Source organism: Anguilla rostrata, chromosome 18 (assembly GCF_018555375.3).
Source record: "Anguilla rostrata isolate EN2019 chromosome 18, ASM1855537v3, whole genome shotgun sequence".
NCBI lineage: Eukaryota > Metazoa > Chordata > Actinopteri > Anguilliformes > Anguillidae > Anguilla > Anguilla rostrata.
The window spans coordinates 20,330,341-20,342,745 of record NC_057950.1 but is presented as its reverse complement, the minus strand read 5'-3'; the positions used below and the strand labels follow the sequence as shown (position 1 = coordinate 20,342,745).

The following is a 12,405-nucleotide window of genomic DNA, read 5'->3' as shown; positions in this document are numbered from 1 at the left end:
TAATGTTTGTACACGTTTATTTGTTTTTACAAAAAAAGGGAATTTCGTCAACTGCAAGTTTATGATAAAGCAAGTGTTTGTGTCAAGCCTTTGTTTAGCTCATTGACATTTTTTTTTTTTTTACAGTTAATTAATTTAAAATGTTGATTAAGAGGACGAAACGATGAGAAGGTGCAACGGTGTGAAACAGACCGGCCCGACACAATGGCGGTGCTCCCGCTCCTGTGCACAGGCCCAGGTTCAGTCAGTAAAGGCATTTCTTCCAGCGGAACCCTCGTTCCTCTCCGCTCGCTGTCCGCAGGTTTCCGTTAAGTTGTGCTACTCTTGTGCAAATTCTACAGTCGTGTGCTTATTGTTGCCTGGAAACGGGATCGGAGGATAACGTGTCTTGTTGTGGGTGTGGAAACGACGGCTCTGTTTTTACGCCCTGCTTGGTTGAGTTATCCTTCACCAAATCGGCTACATAGGAGGGCTGTGGTCTGAGTGTAACGGTTAACGGAGTGGGGGGGGGGTGTTAGTGTGTAAGGGAGGGGGCGCGGGGGGGGGGCGTAACAGGGAGTGGGGCGTCCGTGCGCAATGGGGAGGGGGGTCCGAGTGTAACAGGGAGGGTGGGGTCCGTGCGCAATGGGGAGGGGGGGTCTGAATGTAAGGGGGGGGTGGTACGAGGGTAACGGGGACGGAGTGGAAGTGTTAGACAGCAAACTGTCTTTGGCAGCCACTTAAGCTGGAACTCGACATACAAAAATAGGTCTTTAGAAAAAAACAATAAAAGGAAATGAATGGATGGCCTAACGGTGGGTGTATAAAAGAGCTGCAGTATTAAGTGTGGGCTCCAGAGGGGGGTGGAACCCCACACTGATGGCTTGGCTCGGAGGTGTGCTGTAGTGTTGAGGTGTTTGGTTAAGGAAGGGGGGGGGGGGCAATGGGGTGGTGCTATAGTCCTGGTCGGCTGCTCCGTGAGGTGAGGCCCCCCCGACTGTGGGACCGAGAGGGAACAGACAGAGGCACCAGAAGCGCTGGAGGGGGGAAGAGAGACACAACAAAAAACATGGAAAATCACTTTTCAAAAGGTATACATATGCATGAAACGCTCATTAAATATGAAGTCCTTATTAAATATAATTACTTCCTCGCCTGCATCCTGAGGCTAAATATTTTTTTCCCCGAAGAGCGAATAATTGAGAGTCTGGACGAGACCTCTTCTTTTTTTCTTTGTTTAATGAACAGTGAAGGAGGAAGCCTCGTCCAATCGGGGATCCCGCTCACCTGGGGGCGGAGCCTGTGCATCGGGCTCCTCCTCGTCCTCGATGGGCGAGTGGCCGAGCGTGTGGTGAGTGAACGAGTCAAGGAAGGAGGAGCTGCAGATCCCGAGGCTGATGCCCGTCACGCCGATGCCCAGCGAGTCTGCCAGGGAAGAGGGGGCGTACGTTAGCGCGTGTGCCACGTTAGGTTTTGAGTGTTCCAGTACTTAACTTAAGTCATTAATCTGAGTCCCTGAAAGAGTCCGCACACTTTGTGCCCAAGGCCTAAATGGGCTGCACTCAGAACGTGAGATTCTACACTCCCGATGACCTCACAGGCTAACCACATTAAACACATTCAGCACAAAGCGGGTGATGGTGAGCCCACCTGTGCCCACTGACGCTCGTCCAGGACGTCCCTGCGCGATGTTATCCAGCACCGTGAACGAGCGGCGGTACGGCGTGTCGGACTGAAAGCCAGAAACGCACACTGAACACAACAAGCTTAACAGCAGTAAAGGTAAACGCTCTCTGAGCACAATCATCTGTAGATACAAATCAGCCCAACCTGTGGTTTCTACTTTAAAGGTGTGGGTGGTGTTGGGGCAGGAGTAAGGTGTTGGTTCTTACTCTGAAGGTGTGGGTGGTGTTGGGGCAGGAGTAAGGTGTGGGTTCTTACTCTGAAGGTGTGGGTGGTGTTGGGGCAGGAGTAAGGTGTGGGTGGTGTTGGTGAAGGTGCGGGTGGTGTTGGGGCAGGAGTAAGGTGTGGGTTCTTACTCTGAAGGTGTGGGTGGTGTTGGGGCAGGAGTAAGGTGTGGGTTCTTACTCTGAAGGTGTGGGTGGTGTTGGGGCAGGAGTAAGGTGTGGGTGGTGTTGGGAGTGTGGGGTTCTTACTCGAGGTGTGGGTGGTGTGGGGCGGAGTTCTTACTCTGAAGGTGTGGGTGGTGTTGGTGAAGGTGCGGGTGGTGTTGGGGCAGGAGTAAGGTGTGGGTTCTTACTCTGAAGGTGTGGGTGGTGTTGGGGCAGGAGTACGGTGTGGGTGGTGTTGGGGCAGGAGTACGGTGTGGGTTCTTACTCTGAAGGTGTGGGTGGTGTTGGGGCGGGAGAAGATGTCCAGCAGGTGTAGTCTGTCCCTGGGCAGCAGGCTGCCCGCCTCTTCAGTCACTGCGCTGTGAGCCCGGCTGGAGGTTCCCCTCTGCCGCTGTACCCCAAAAACACAAAAGGAAACAGTACAGTAACACAGTACAGTCACCACAGACACTGCACCCCAAAAACACAGTACAGTCACCACAGACACTGCACCCCAAAAACACAGTACAGTCACCACAGACACTGCACCCCAAAAACACAGTACAGTCACCACAGACACTGCACCCCAAAAACACAGTACAGTCACCGCAGACACTGCACCCCAAAAACACAGTACAGTCACCACAGACACTGCACCCCAAAAACACAGTACAGTAACACAGTACAGACACTGATGCTTCTGTTCTATACACACACATACAGACAAGGCTACCTGTACAGGTCGGGGGTGCAGTCCTGTGTGGGGGGGCTCCATGTCTCCAGCGCCAATGGGGGGCAGTAGCGTGTTTCGGCTGAGGGGGATGAGTGGAGAAGCCAGCCGGTCACTCGCAGTTGGCCTGAGGGGGGCGCCACATACAGTTAGACCCATAGGGGACTCTCACCCTCCCACCCACCTCACATAAAACAGGCAGGTGCTGTACATTAGGCCCTGCCCTACACTACTGCACTGCATTAGGCCCTGCCTTACACTAGTCCATACATTAGGCCCTGCCCTACACTAGTGCACTACATTAGGCCCTGCCCTACACTAGTGCACTTCTCAGCTCCAGTTCACAGCAATAAGGGTTCATACAGAGGTAGCCGCCTTGGCTTCTCTCAATCTATTTCCGTTCCTCCAAATTCAGCTCACTTCACATCTGATAAACCTGAGGCCACGGGGGAGTTCATATCAAAGACCTTCTATTTTTCTTTTTTCTGCTCTGCGCAGAAAGGAAATCTACCTCCCACCCAACATTTTAGAGAACCTTTCAGAAACTCCAAACCCCAGACACCCCCGTGGCAGGCGGGATAGCTCACAGACGAGTCCCGCGAATGACCTCGTCCATCGAGCCGGCCGTGCTGGACTGGGCGGGGCTGGGCACCAGGGGGAGGAGCGTGCGGGGAGGCGGATTCCGGCGGCGGGCTGACTGCGGGGGGCGGGACAGAGAGGAGGAGCTCTGCTCCAAGGTGCGGCGGGGGCGGGGCCTGGCGGAGGGGGCCATGCTGGAACCTGGCCGATGGGACCCCCTCTCCTCGGTATCCCTGATAGGAGGGGGGCAAAAACAGGCAGAGGGGTCCCCTTAAATCTGAGGTCTTTGCAGGAGTCACAAGTCACCACAAAGATGTTTTGGCAGCTGTTATGTTATAATGCTTTATTAACACTCATACCGTGATTTGGCAGCTGTTAAGTAATAATGTTTTATTAGCATGTTCATGCTGTGTTTGGCTACTGTTAACTAATGTTTTATTAGCATGTTCATACTGTGTTTGGCTGATGTTAAGTAATAATGTTTTATTAACATGTTCATACTGTGTTTGGCTGATGTTAAGTAATAATGTTTTATTAGCATGTTCATGCTGTGTTTGGCTACTGTTAACTAATGTTTTATTAGCATGTTCATGCTGTGTTTGGCTACTGTTAACTAATGTTTTATTAGCATGTTCATGCTGTGTTTGGCTGATGTTAAGTAATAATGTTTTATTAGCATGGTCATACTGCGTTTTGTCCAGTACCCCCAGGTTCCTCTGTTGAAGGGGGATGCCATGGATCACAATGAGGTCATTGAGGTTGTGATGTGTTACAGCCCCGCCCACGGGGACCCGACTGGACTGCAGCACCAGAGAGAGAGAGAGAGAGAGAGAGAGAGTAATCACATGAGCTGTCCCATATAATGCAAGGTTATACACAACATGTCCCTGATTCTACATCTCAATCAGCTGAGGAAATGTGTCGATTGATCATTTCCTGTCTTTACATGCACCATTTTTGATGACCTCATCTCTGATGTCCTCAGAATGTGTTTCACCAAGCAGGTTTAAGAAGTCAGCCACGCATTCAACAAATATTCTGAAGGAACTCAAACTTTCATCCAATCAGATTTTTATCTGACTGGAAATATTTCCAAAAATGAGCTGGCTTAGCTCCTTAAACCCACTTAAGTACCCCGATCCCACGTCTGACTACTGCAGAAAGTAAAAAAAAATTTAACATACTCCTTTTTCTTTACTTTGTAACAAAGAGAAAAGAGTGTGTGTATGTGTGTGTGTGAGAAAAGCATTCTGGTTAAAGAGAGAGATTATCAGGCACAGGCTCGTTTGCGGACGCGCGGACAGCATGCTGGCGTGCGCCATTTCTCAGCGAGACTCCCGCCACTAGCCGCTCAGATTTACATACAGTAGACGGCTTTCTCTGTTTTTTGGATTTCCGCCTGGACTTGTGCTTTGAACCCCACGACTTTGCGCTCTTCGGGAAAAAAAGACAAGGAACGAGGGAGAGGAGGACAGATATAAGGAAAGTGGTATGGCGGGAGTGGAGTAGACCGGGGGAGAAGAGGGAAGAGAAGGAAAGAAAGGAGAAGTTAATGTATCTTAAAGCCTGCAGAAGCAGAGAGAACAAGCAGAAAACACTGAGAGCAGAAAGCTGACGAAACTGTTAGCCAATCGGCAAGCACGCTGCACAGCGGTGATGTCGCCGCCGCACCGTGCGGGACCCGGGTCCCATTGGACGGCGTGTCAAGCTAGGACGGAACCGCCACACACGCCTGCGTGCAGAATGCATCATCAAAGGTGAGCTCAATACCATTTACTCCTAATGGTTTCAGGAAATTAATTCTAATTAAATTCACACCGAAAAAGTTTGAATTTAAACGCCTGATAGCAAGCATTTTCAGGGTTGAACTGTGGTTTGTTTCCTGAGCTGGTTGGTGCACTAACAGGATTCCAGGAGCTTGAGCAGCAGGGGAACCTCAAAGCTCTGGGCATTTACTACATGCACCCCCAGCACTGGGCTCAGTTCCACTTCAACTCACAACATTCATTCATCTCTTTTCAATGTAGGATTTCAAATGTTCATTTCCTGAACTTACTGAATTGTAATGGAATGGACCCAACCCTGGTAACAGATGATTGAGTAAACTACTAATGTCACTAAGTCCCCAACTCTATCACATAAGAGACAACACGGAAGAGGCGATACCCCCAAAAATGAGTGCTTTGGACAGGCTGAGGCCCCCTTTACAGTCAAAGTATTGATTAAATACCAGGAAAGGTCATGCTAACACATTTCAACTAGTTAGCCACCTTCAGAGTGACAGTTATGATATTATGATATAATTGTGTCCTGAGTGCAAATATAGTGGCAGCTGTATTGCCACGGAGCCCCCCCCCAGCCCTACCCTGCCCTCCTACACTGACCTGCGGCTGCAGGCTGGAGGTTAGCAGTGGCGCCCTCGTGTGGCCCAGGCGGGGCAGGACGGCAGGCAGGGTGGAGAGCAGCAGGAAGGGGTTGTGCGGGTCGGGGTGGGCGGGGCTTAGGGCGGCCGCATTCTTCTCCTCATCTGTTCAGGGAGAAAACGCACACGGCAAGTCACCAGATTACCAGCAGCGGCCAACCTCAGGTTTAAACCGCTATGCCACAGGCCTGCATGAGAGCTGGAACAGCCACTCTTAATCTGTGAGATAAGGACCAGTCGTTCCACGTATAATACACTTCTGTGGTCTAGGGCTGTCCACCTTAGGTTTAACCTCTAATAAGGTGGTGGCAACTGGAGTTTATCATGCTCTCTTCCAGCAGTGCTTGGCTTAACAGCAGCACTCCAGATCAAGCTGAACAACACAGCCCACACTTTTAGTCTATTATTATATTACATTGATTGTTTGCTCTTTGCAGACTCTAGTATCGAAGGGACAAATCACACAGCTCAGATTTTAAATTTGAGTCATTTACTCCAGTCATTACAAGCTTAGGCGTATGTAAAGTACCTTGTTAGAGTGTGAAAACTGAAAAGCCACCAGTCATTTGCAAATATGTTCTTTCTTAAATGTTTTCCCATTCTATTTTCAACACACACTAGTTCCCCTGCTATCCAGACACCTTTCTGAGAATGCCACTCTTAGCATTTTTGCAAAGACGGGGGCACTGGACACGTTAAAACAGTAACTGGTATCGTGTCAGTCAACATAAATTAGCAGCACCATTGGAAAGGTTAATATGGGAAGTGACCCTGAAGCATTCTGCTAACTGGCCCATTTCTCCGGTGAGGGCCCTTGCTGTGTCTGGGCGCCATGGCGACGTTGTTCTCCTGGGGCGGGGTCAGAGGCCTACCTGAGACGCAGCCCTCCCAGTGACGTCGAACCAGCTCCTCCATCCAGCCAATCAGCTCGCACCACACGTCGTCAAACAGCAGGTCCAGTACTGCCTGCTGCCGGCAGCGGTACGGAGAGACAGGAGGCAGACAGCGGCGACGCCTCCCCACCTGAGTGCCCTCCCACTCCTCATCCCTGCAACGCACACACACACACACACGTATACACACATACAGTACACACACACACACACCCACGTACATACGCACACACACACCCCTGTTAGAGGAGCTGATAAGACCAGATGCTATTGCGCTACCTTGCAGCTCTACCAGGGGTCACGAGAAGATACAAAGACCAGGACAGCAGAATTCCAGCCACACTCAGAGAAGTGGAAATTACAAATGTCTGTAGTGACAAAAATTGTAATTCATTTCCTTTTATTTTCCATTTCTCTTTGTGTGCTTGTCTGTTCCAGAGGAGGTGATGAGGTGTGTATACACAGTCACAGAGTGAGGACAGGACGGAAGCAAAGGAGGGGCTCACAGGTCTCGACAGTCGAAGGCCAGGTACTCCTCCATCAGTCCTTCAGCTTCGATCACTCTGGGCGGTTCCTCCAACCCGGAGCCCCTGGGGGAGCCGGGCCGCTGGTCACCCTCCAGACAAGGCTTGGACATCACTGCCTTCTGGCCCTGAACACTCAGCCTGTCCACGGGCAAACACACACAATTCTACACTAACATAAACACCCAGTGTACAAACACACACACTTCTACACCAAAACTCCAAACCTGGTTTCCCCAATCATTACAAGAAAATCACTAAATTATTACTATTATTACTACTATTACATTAGAGATTTTTCTTTACAAATCAGCAGGTATCGAGTGCCAGCAAGTCTCTTTCTGTGAGGTCAGACCCAAGCCTGTAATTTTTGTCTGACTGTTTGAAGGATAGAGGGAGGGCGTGTATCCACAGAGACAGAGAGCAGCACACTCACTCAGCGCTGGTCCTGTCTTTGCCGTCCTTGGCTGGTGCGCTGGTGGCCGCCCCTTTGCTCGTGGTGGCGAACCACTGGAAGCCCTCATCAGTGGGACAAACCAGCTGAGACCCCAGAATCCTGAGGTACGGAGACACGCAGGGGTCAAAGGTCGTGGTTCATTAAAAAAGGGCGGGCGTGGGAAAGACGGGGGGACGTACCGCAGGTGCGGGAACCTGGAGGCCCACTGCTGACACTCCTCCTGGAGCCCCCGAAGCTGCCCTCCGCCCCGCCCCTCGTACAGCTCCTCCTCAATCTCCTCAAACATCTGCTGGACCTGCCGAGAGGCCGCCTTGTCGAACTCCTGCAGGAGGGGCGGAGTCAGTGTGAGAGCTGAGAGTGCCCCCTGGCCCTGCCCCCGTCTCTGCTCCCACCCATGACCACGCCTATACACCCTTGACCCCGCCCACCGCCCTGCTTCTCTCTCTCTCTCTCTCTCTCTCTCTCTCTGTGAAACACCAATTCCACAGCATAGCTCCACCTACCAAAGCCCTGAGCAATTATTAGCATCTGCTTTTCACCAAAGGCTGGCTGGTTCCATAAACTATTCCCAAGTCATTTTTTCATGTTATTTCTAAAAGAAAAATTAGACAGTGTCTGTAAGATCTGGGAGGAAAAATGTGCTGATGGGTCTTGGCAACTGAAGCTATGAAACACAGTGCTGCAACAGCAGTTCAAAGACACCACAGCAGAGTGACTGGGTAAAAGACACCCCCACAGACACATAAAACACTGAGCTAGTTATTAAAAACAATGAAATGTCACAACTTGACTTTCAGATGCTGACAGGGAAGCTGTTAAGAGGTGTGAAATGTTTTTCACTCAAGCACTACTGCTCAGTATCTGACTTAATCAGAGCTGCTTGACCAGACTAGAGTGATGCTACTGTTGACATTCTAGAGGTATGTATTACTGGTTCAATGCCCTTAACCGCCTGCTTAACCTACTAAAGTGTTTACGTATTTATCACACTCTCTTGTGTAGTGGGTAATAAACCTGTATGCACTGTAACCAGCCTGCTTATGAAAGGCACTAATTTTCTCTCTTGCATGTCAGGCAGTAGACCCGACATGTATTATCATTTACATTACATTACAGGCATTTAGCAGACGCTCTTATCCAGAGCGACTTACACAACTTTTTACATAGCATTTTACATTGTATCCATTTATACAGCTGGATATATACTGAAGCAATTCCGGTTAAGTACCTTGCTCAAGGGTACAACGGCAGTGTCCTTACCCGGGAATCGAACCTGCGACCTTTCGGTTACAAGCCCAGTTCCTTACCCACTGTGCTACACTCCGTCCCCATTTAAATCCTACAAATGCCATTTTACCTTGCAGGCGCATTATCCGCAGGTACGCTAGCCTTTCTGTGTGCGGGTGAGACTCACGTCGTAGCCCCAGGAGAAGACAGAGCTTCGCTCCGTGGAGACCCCCGTTCCCGTGTAGCTATTAATCCCGGACCATGATCTTCCCGTGTCGCCGCTGGTAACGGTGGGGCAGCCCGACCTCCCAGAAGCCCCGGACGCCTCTGAGCTGCGGACGGTTTTTTTGAGGGAAAGGGAGCGCATCTCATCCACCAACATCCACTCCACAGCACTTTACAACAGGGTGTCATCTCACAGTCCTGGGCACATTCCTTCCAAAAAACTGGCCATCTAATCACCCCTTACATCTGATTGGCTAGCCAATCCCCAGCATCCTCCACCCACTTTCATTCTCCAGGTTGTCACTGCAAAACTGAGTTTTCAGTCGATCTACCTAGCTGGTTTAGTAATGGTAAAATTGAGTTAAAAAAGAAAACTTTATACGCAGTGTGGATACCCATGGGTTTCCAGAGGGTTTAGAAAGCCACTGGACCTTCTTACTGAATACAAAAATGCTACTTGATCTTTATAACTAATCTTTAAAAGGCAATCAGAAAATACTGTAATATAATTCAGAAGCAGCCATTAGCTGAGGTGAAATCCATGCAGTACTGTGCGTTGTACAATATGCATGTATAACGCACAGTACTTTTATATGGCACCAAACCATGCTTGCAGCCAAGGTCTCTGAACTGTCTTATTTATTACAACATGCACAACTGATATGAGCGATTGCCGGTGAAATAACAAATTAACTATCATTACTATTATTATTTTCATTCAGCAGTAAAAAGCTGAGACATCGTGCATGCGGTACTGCTTACCTGTTGCAGGTGGACAGCGTCTCCTGCAGGTCGTGTAGGAGGTGCTGAGGTAGGTACTCATCATCGGCCTCCTCGGGAAGGGGGTGATGGTCCAGACTGGTCCGCGAGATCCCGCGACTCCACAAACAAAGCGAAACAACTCTGAGGGGTCATTTTTACTGCCCATCCCTGCCAACAAGGCCTCATTTAAATACTTAATGAGCAAGTGGAAAATGTGTTTTAGGCTGAACACTAAGGGGTGGGGCTTCTCTTTTTGTCTGATTCAATAATCATTTATCATCATTAAGCAGAGCGTTAAATTACGCGAATAATGGAATCTGACTTTTTTTCTTTAAACTGTAGTTTAACCTGTTTGCGTCAAATAAAAAAAAAACACATGCATACGTTACTTACAGTTACCGTTACTAAATTCTTAGAAACCTTCGAGATAAATGCACTGAATTGATTTTTAAAAATTGTCAAAATCAATTTGTGTTCAAATAGCTACTGTAGATTATATAGAAAATTTGATACATCTTAGGCTAATATACCACTGGGATGCTTTATAGTGTAACAGCTAAAGTATTCCGGCCGTAGAACTGCATGCAGCTAATTTAAAAGATTGAGGTGTATCCACGACGCTGCTGATATTTACCTGCCAGGTACTGTATGATAGAAGATGAATTTATGCTAACACAGAATGTTGAGATGGCAAATTCTTTAAATATTTCACATTAACAGTACTTTGGATCTACATATATAGTGATTTCCTCGTACATGTATATTTTACATAAAAAGATATTACACACGCCACAGTGTAGTATTAATGTAGAAATGCAATAGTCTGCATAATTAACGCCCAGCAAAAAATGGCGATTTCAACGTAGAATTGAGTTGTCGTGAAATAATAGTAACGTCAACATTTGTGCTATAGTACAACATCATTAATGTAAAAGAAATCGGGATATCAGAGCCCTGAATTAGAACTGGAACACCTGAATGGAACTGGAATTGGACTGATCGAATTATGGCCGAGATGGAATGACTCAGAAGCGGAGATGGAAATGGAACTGTATCTAACGTTAGAACATCGAAAATGGAACTGAATTAAATTCTTCTCGTCTGGCTGGTCGAGATATTTTTATTTTCCCCTCATATACTTAGCTATGAGCTTCCATAATTGCTATGCTTCCGATGGTCGGGCTAGATACCTCGCTAAGTAGTTAGGTATACATGCATAACACTGAGCAGGCTAAAATTATACCAGATGTTATTTGCTATTATATTGCTAGCTGCGACTGTAATTGTTCCGCTAACACTGATAGACTATTGCACGGAATAGCACGTGAAGTTCTGTAAGTACCTGAACTAGAAATCAGGAAAGGCTACATTTATCGGAGCCTCCCTATGCTCCTCTCAGGCAAATGAAATAGCTTGTGTTAGCTCATTGAATGAGTGTAAAAAAACAAGCATACTCACATCTCCAGATTGTGCGACACAGGTCGCCTTGTGTATCGCGAAATCATTCTTGCAACTCCTCTTTGCTTTCATCGACACATCGCTATTTTCGGGCATTCCCTCGTCGGACTAGCTTCTGATCCCCGGCCCCGATGGCTCCCTTGCCGGGGGTTAAGCATCGTTCGCTGTAACTTTTAGCTAGCTAGTTAGCTAGTGCAGCTAACGATAGATGTATTCTGAGCCAGTTCGAGGCCTAACGTTATGTGAGAAGTTAACGTTAAACTTCCTAAAGTGAAAATAGCTGAACTAGCTGTTAAATGCACATATTTATGTACATTTAATTAGCAAGCATATGGCTTTGTACAAAATAAAATATGCTAATTTTAATTCACTGCAAAATACACAGCAAACTAAAGAAATCACTTGAAATGTTTACATCCATTAAGCTCCATAGAGGATTAACGCCACAATAACAACAACAACCAGGCTGTCATGGATACGCAACTTCTCACCGCAATGGCTCATGGGAGAGGTATATTTATTTTAAAGGCATGCATTTATAACAGAGCAGTAGTGACTTTGTTAAGAACTCAATATCCCATCCATATTGAGTTGGACACAATTGACAAACGCTATACCGGGAAATGTAGTTCAGGTAGTCCTGCCTCTTGTGTAGTGTTTACTCTAATGTTTAATCATGAGACATGATCATAAAGCGTTAAATATGTATGTCTATGGAATCGGTTCAGTGCTGTATTATACAGTCTATGGTTCAGAACAGATCATTCGCAGTTTACGTCAACTATTTGGCTGTGCAATAACGAATTGTAAAGCAGCCAGTAATCCTGTTATAACTGCTTCTTAAACTCTGTATAAATATTACGACATAAAATGTTGCTCACAAAGATCTTAACAAGGTTTAAGGGGTCCATGTGTATGTTTATATTTAGGTCATTTATATACACGATATTAACTGTAGAACAGCATGCTTTTGAAATTTGATGCCCATCCGCTGTTTTTTGCCCCCTGAAATAAACCACTCTAATCAGTTCGCAATGCATAGATTGAGATGTCATCCAGTCCGGAACCCATGGTGAGAAAATCTGTTTCTCAGTCGAG

At 47.6% G+C, this 12,405-nt stretch overlaps 1 protein-coding gene across 2 annotated transcripts; it reads right to left on the bottom strand.

Annotated features, from left to right (window-relative positions):
* fam149b1 (family with sequence similarity 149 member B1) lies at positions 1-12,233 on the bottom strand. Of its 2 annotated transcripts, XM_064316982.1 has the most exons (16): positions 11,308-12,233; positions 9,850-9,966; positions 9,050-9,194; positions 7,815-7,957; positions 7,615-7,734; positions 7,161-7,319; positions 6,634-6,809; positions 5,724-5,866; positions 4,705-4,773; positions 4,027-4,139; positions 3,348-3,572; positions 2,764-2,887; positions 2,317-2,442; positions 1,630-1,711; positions 1,267-1,404; positions 1-1,016 (listed from the first exon to the last, which is right to left on the bottom strand). In XM_064316982.1, exons 1-16 carry the CDS (start codon positions 11,352-11,354, stop codon positions 934-936), a joined length of 2,010 nt encoding a protein of 669 aa, XP_064173052.1. In that variant the 5' UTR covers positions 11,355-12,233; the 3' UTR covers positions 1-933. The 2 variants fall into 2 exon arrangements, with proteins under 2 accessions (XP_064173052.1, XP_064173053.1); XM_064316983.1 differs by lacking the exon at positions 4,705-4,773.
* Between the last annotated feature and the right edge of the window lie 172 nt (positions 12,234-12,405).

What these genes read in the sequence shown, in the direction of transcription:
- fam149b1 (XM_064316982.1), bottom strand. Translation starts at nt 11,354, where the DNA reads ATGATTTCGCGATACACAAGGCGACCTGTGTCGCACAATCTGGAGAT. An exon ending in ACGAGCGTCAGTGGGCACAG is followed by an intron (nt 1,405 to 1,629) that starts GTGGGCTCACCA and finishes CTTCCCTGGCAG; the next exon opens with ACTCGCTGGGCATCGGCGTG. An exon ending in TGCACAGGCTCCGCCCCCAG is followed by an intron (nt 1,017 to 1,266) that starts GTGAGCGGGATC and finishes TCCCCCCTCCAG; the next exon opens with CGCTTCTGGTGCCTCTGTCT.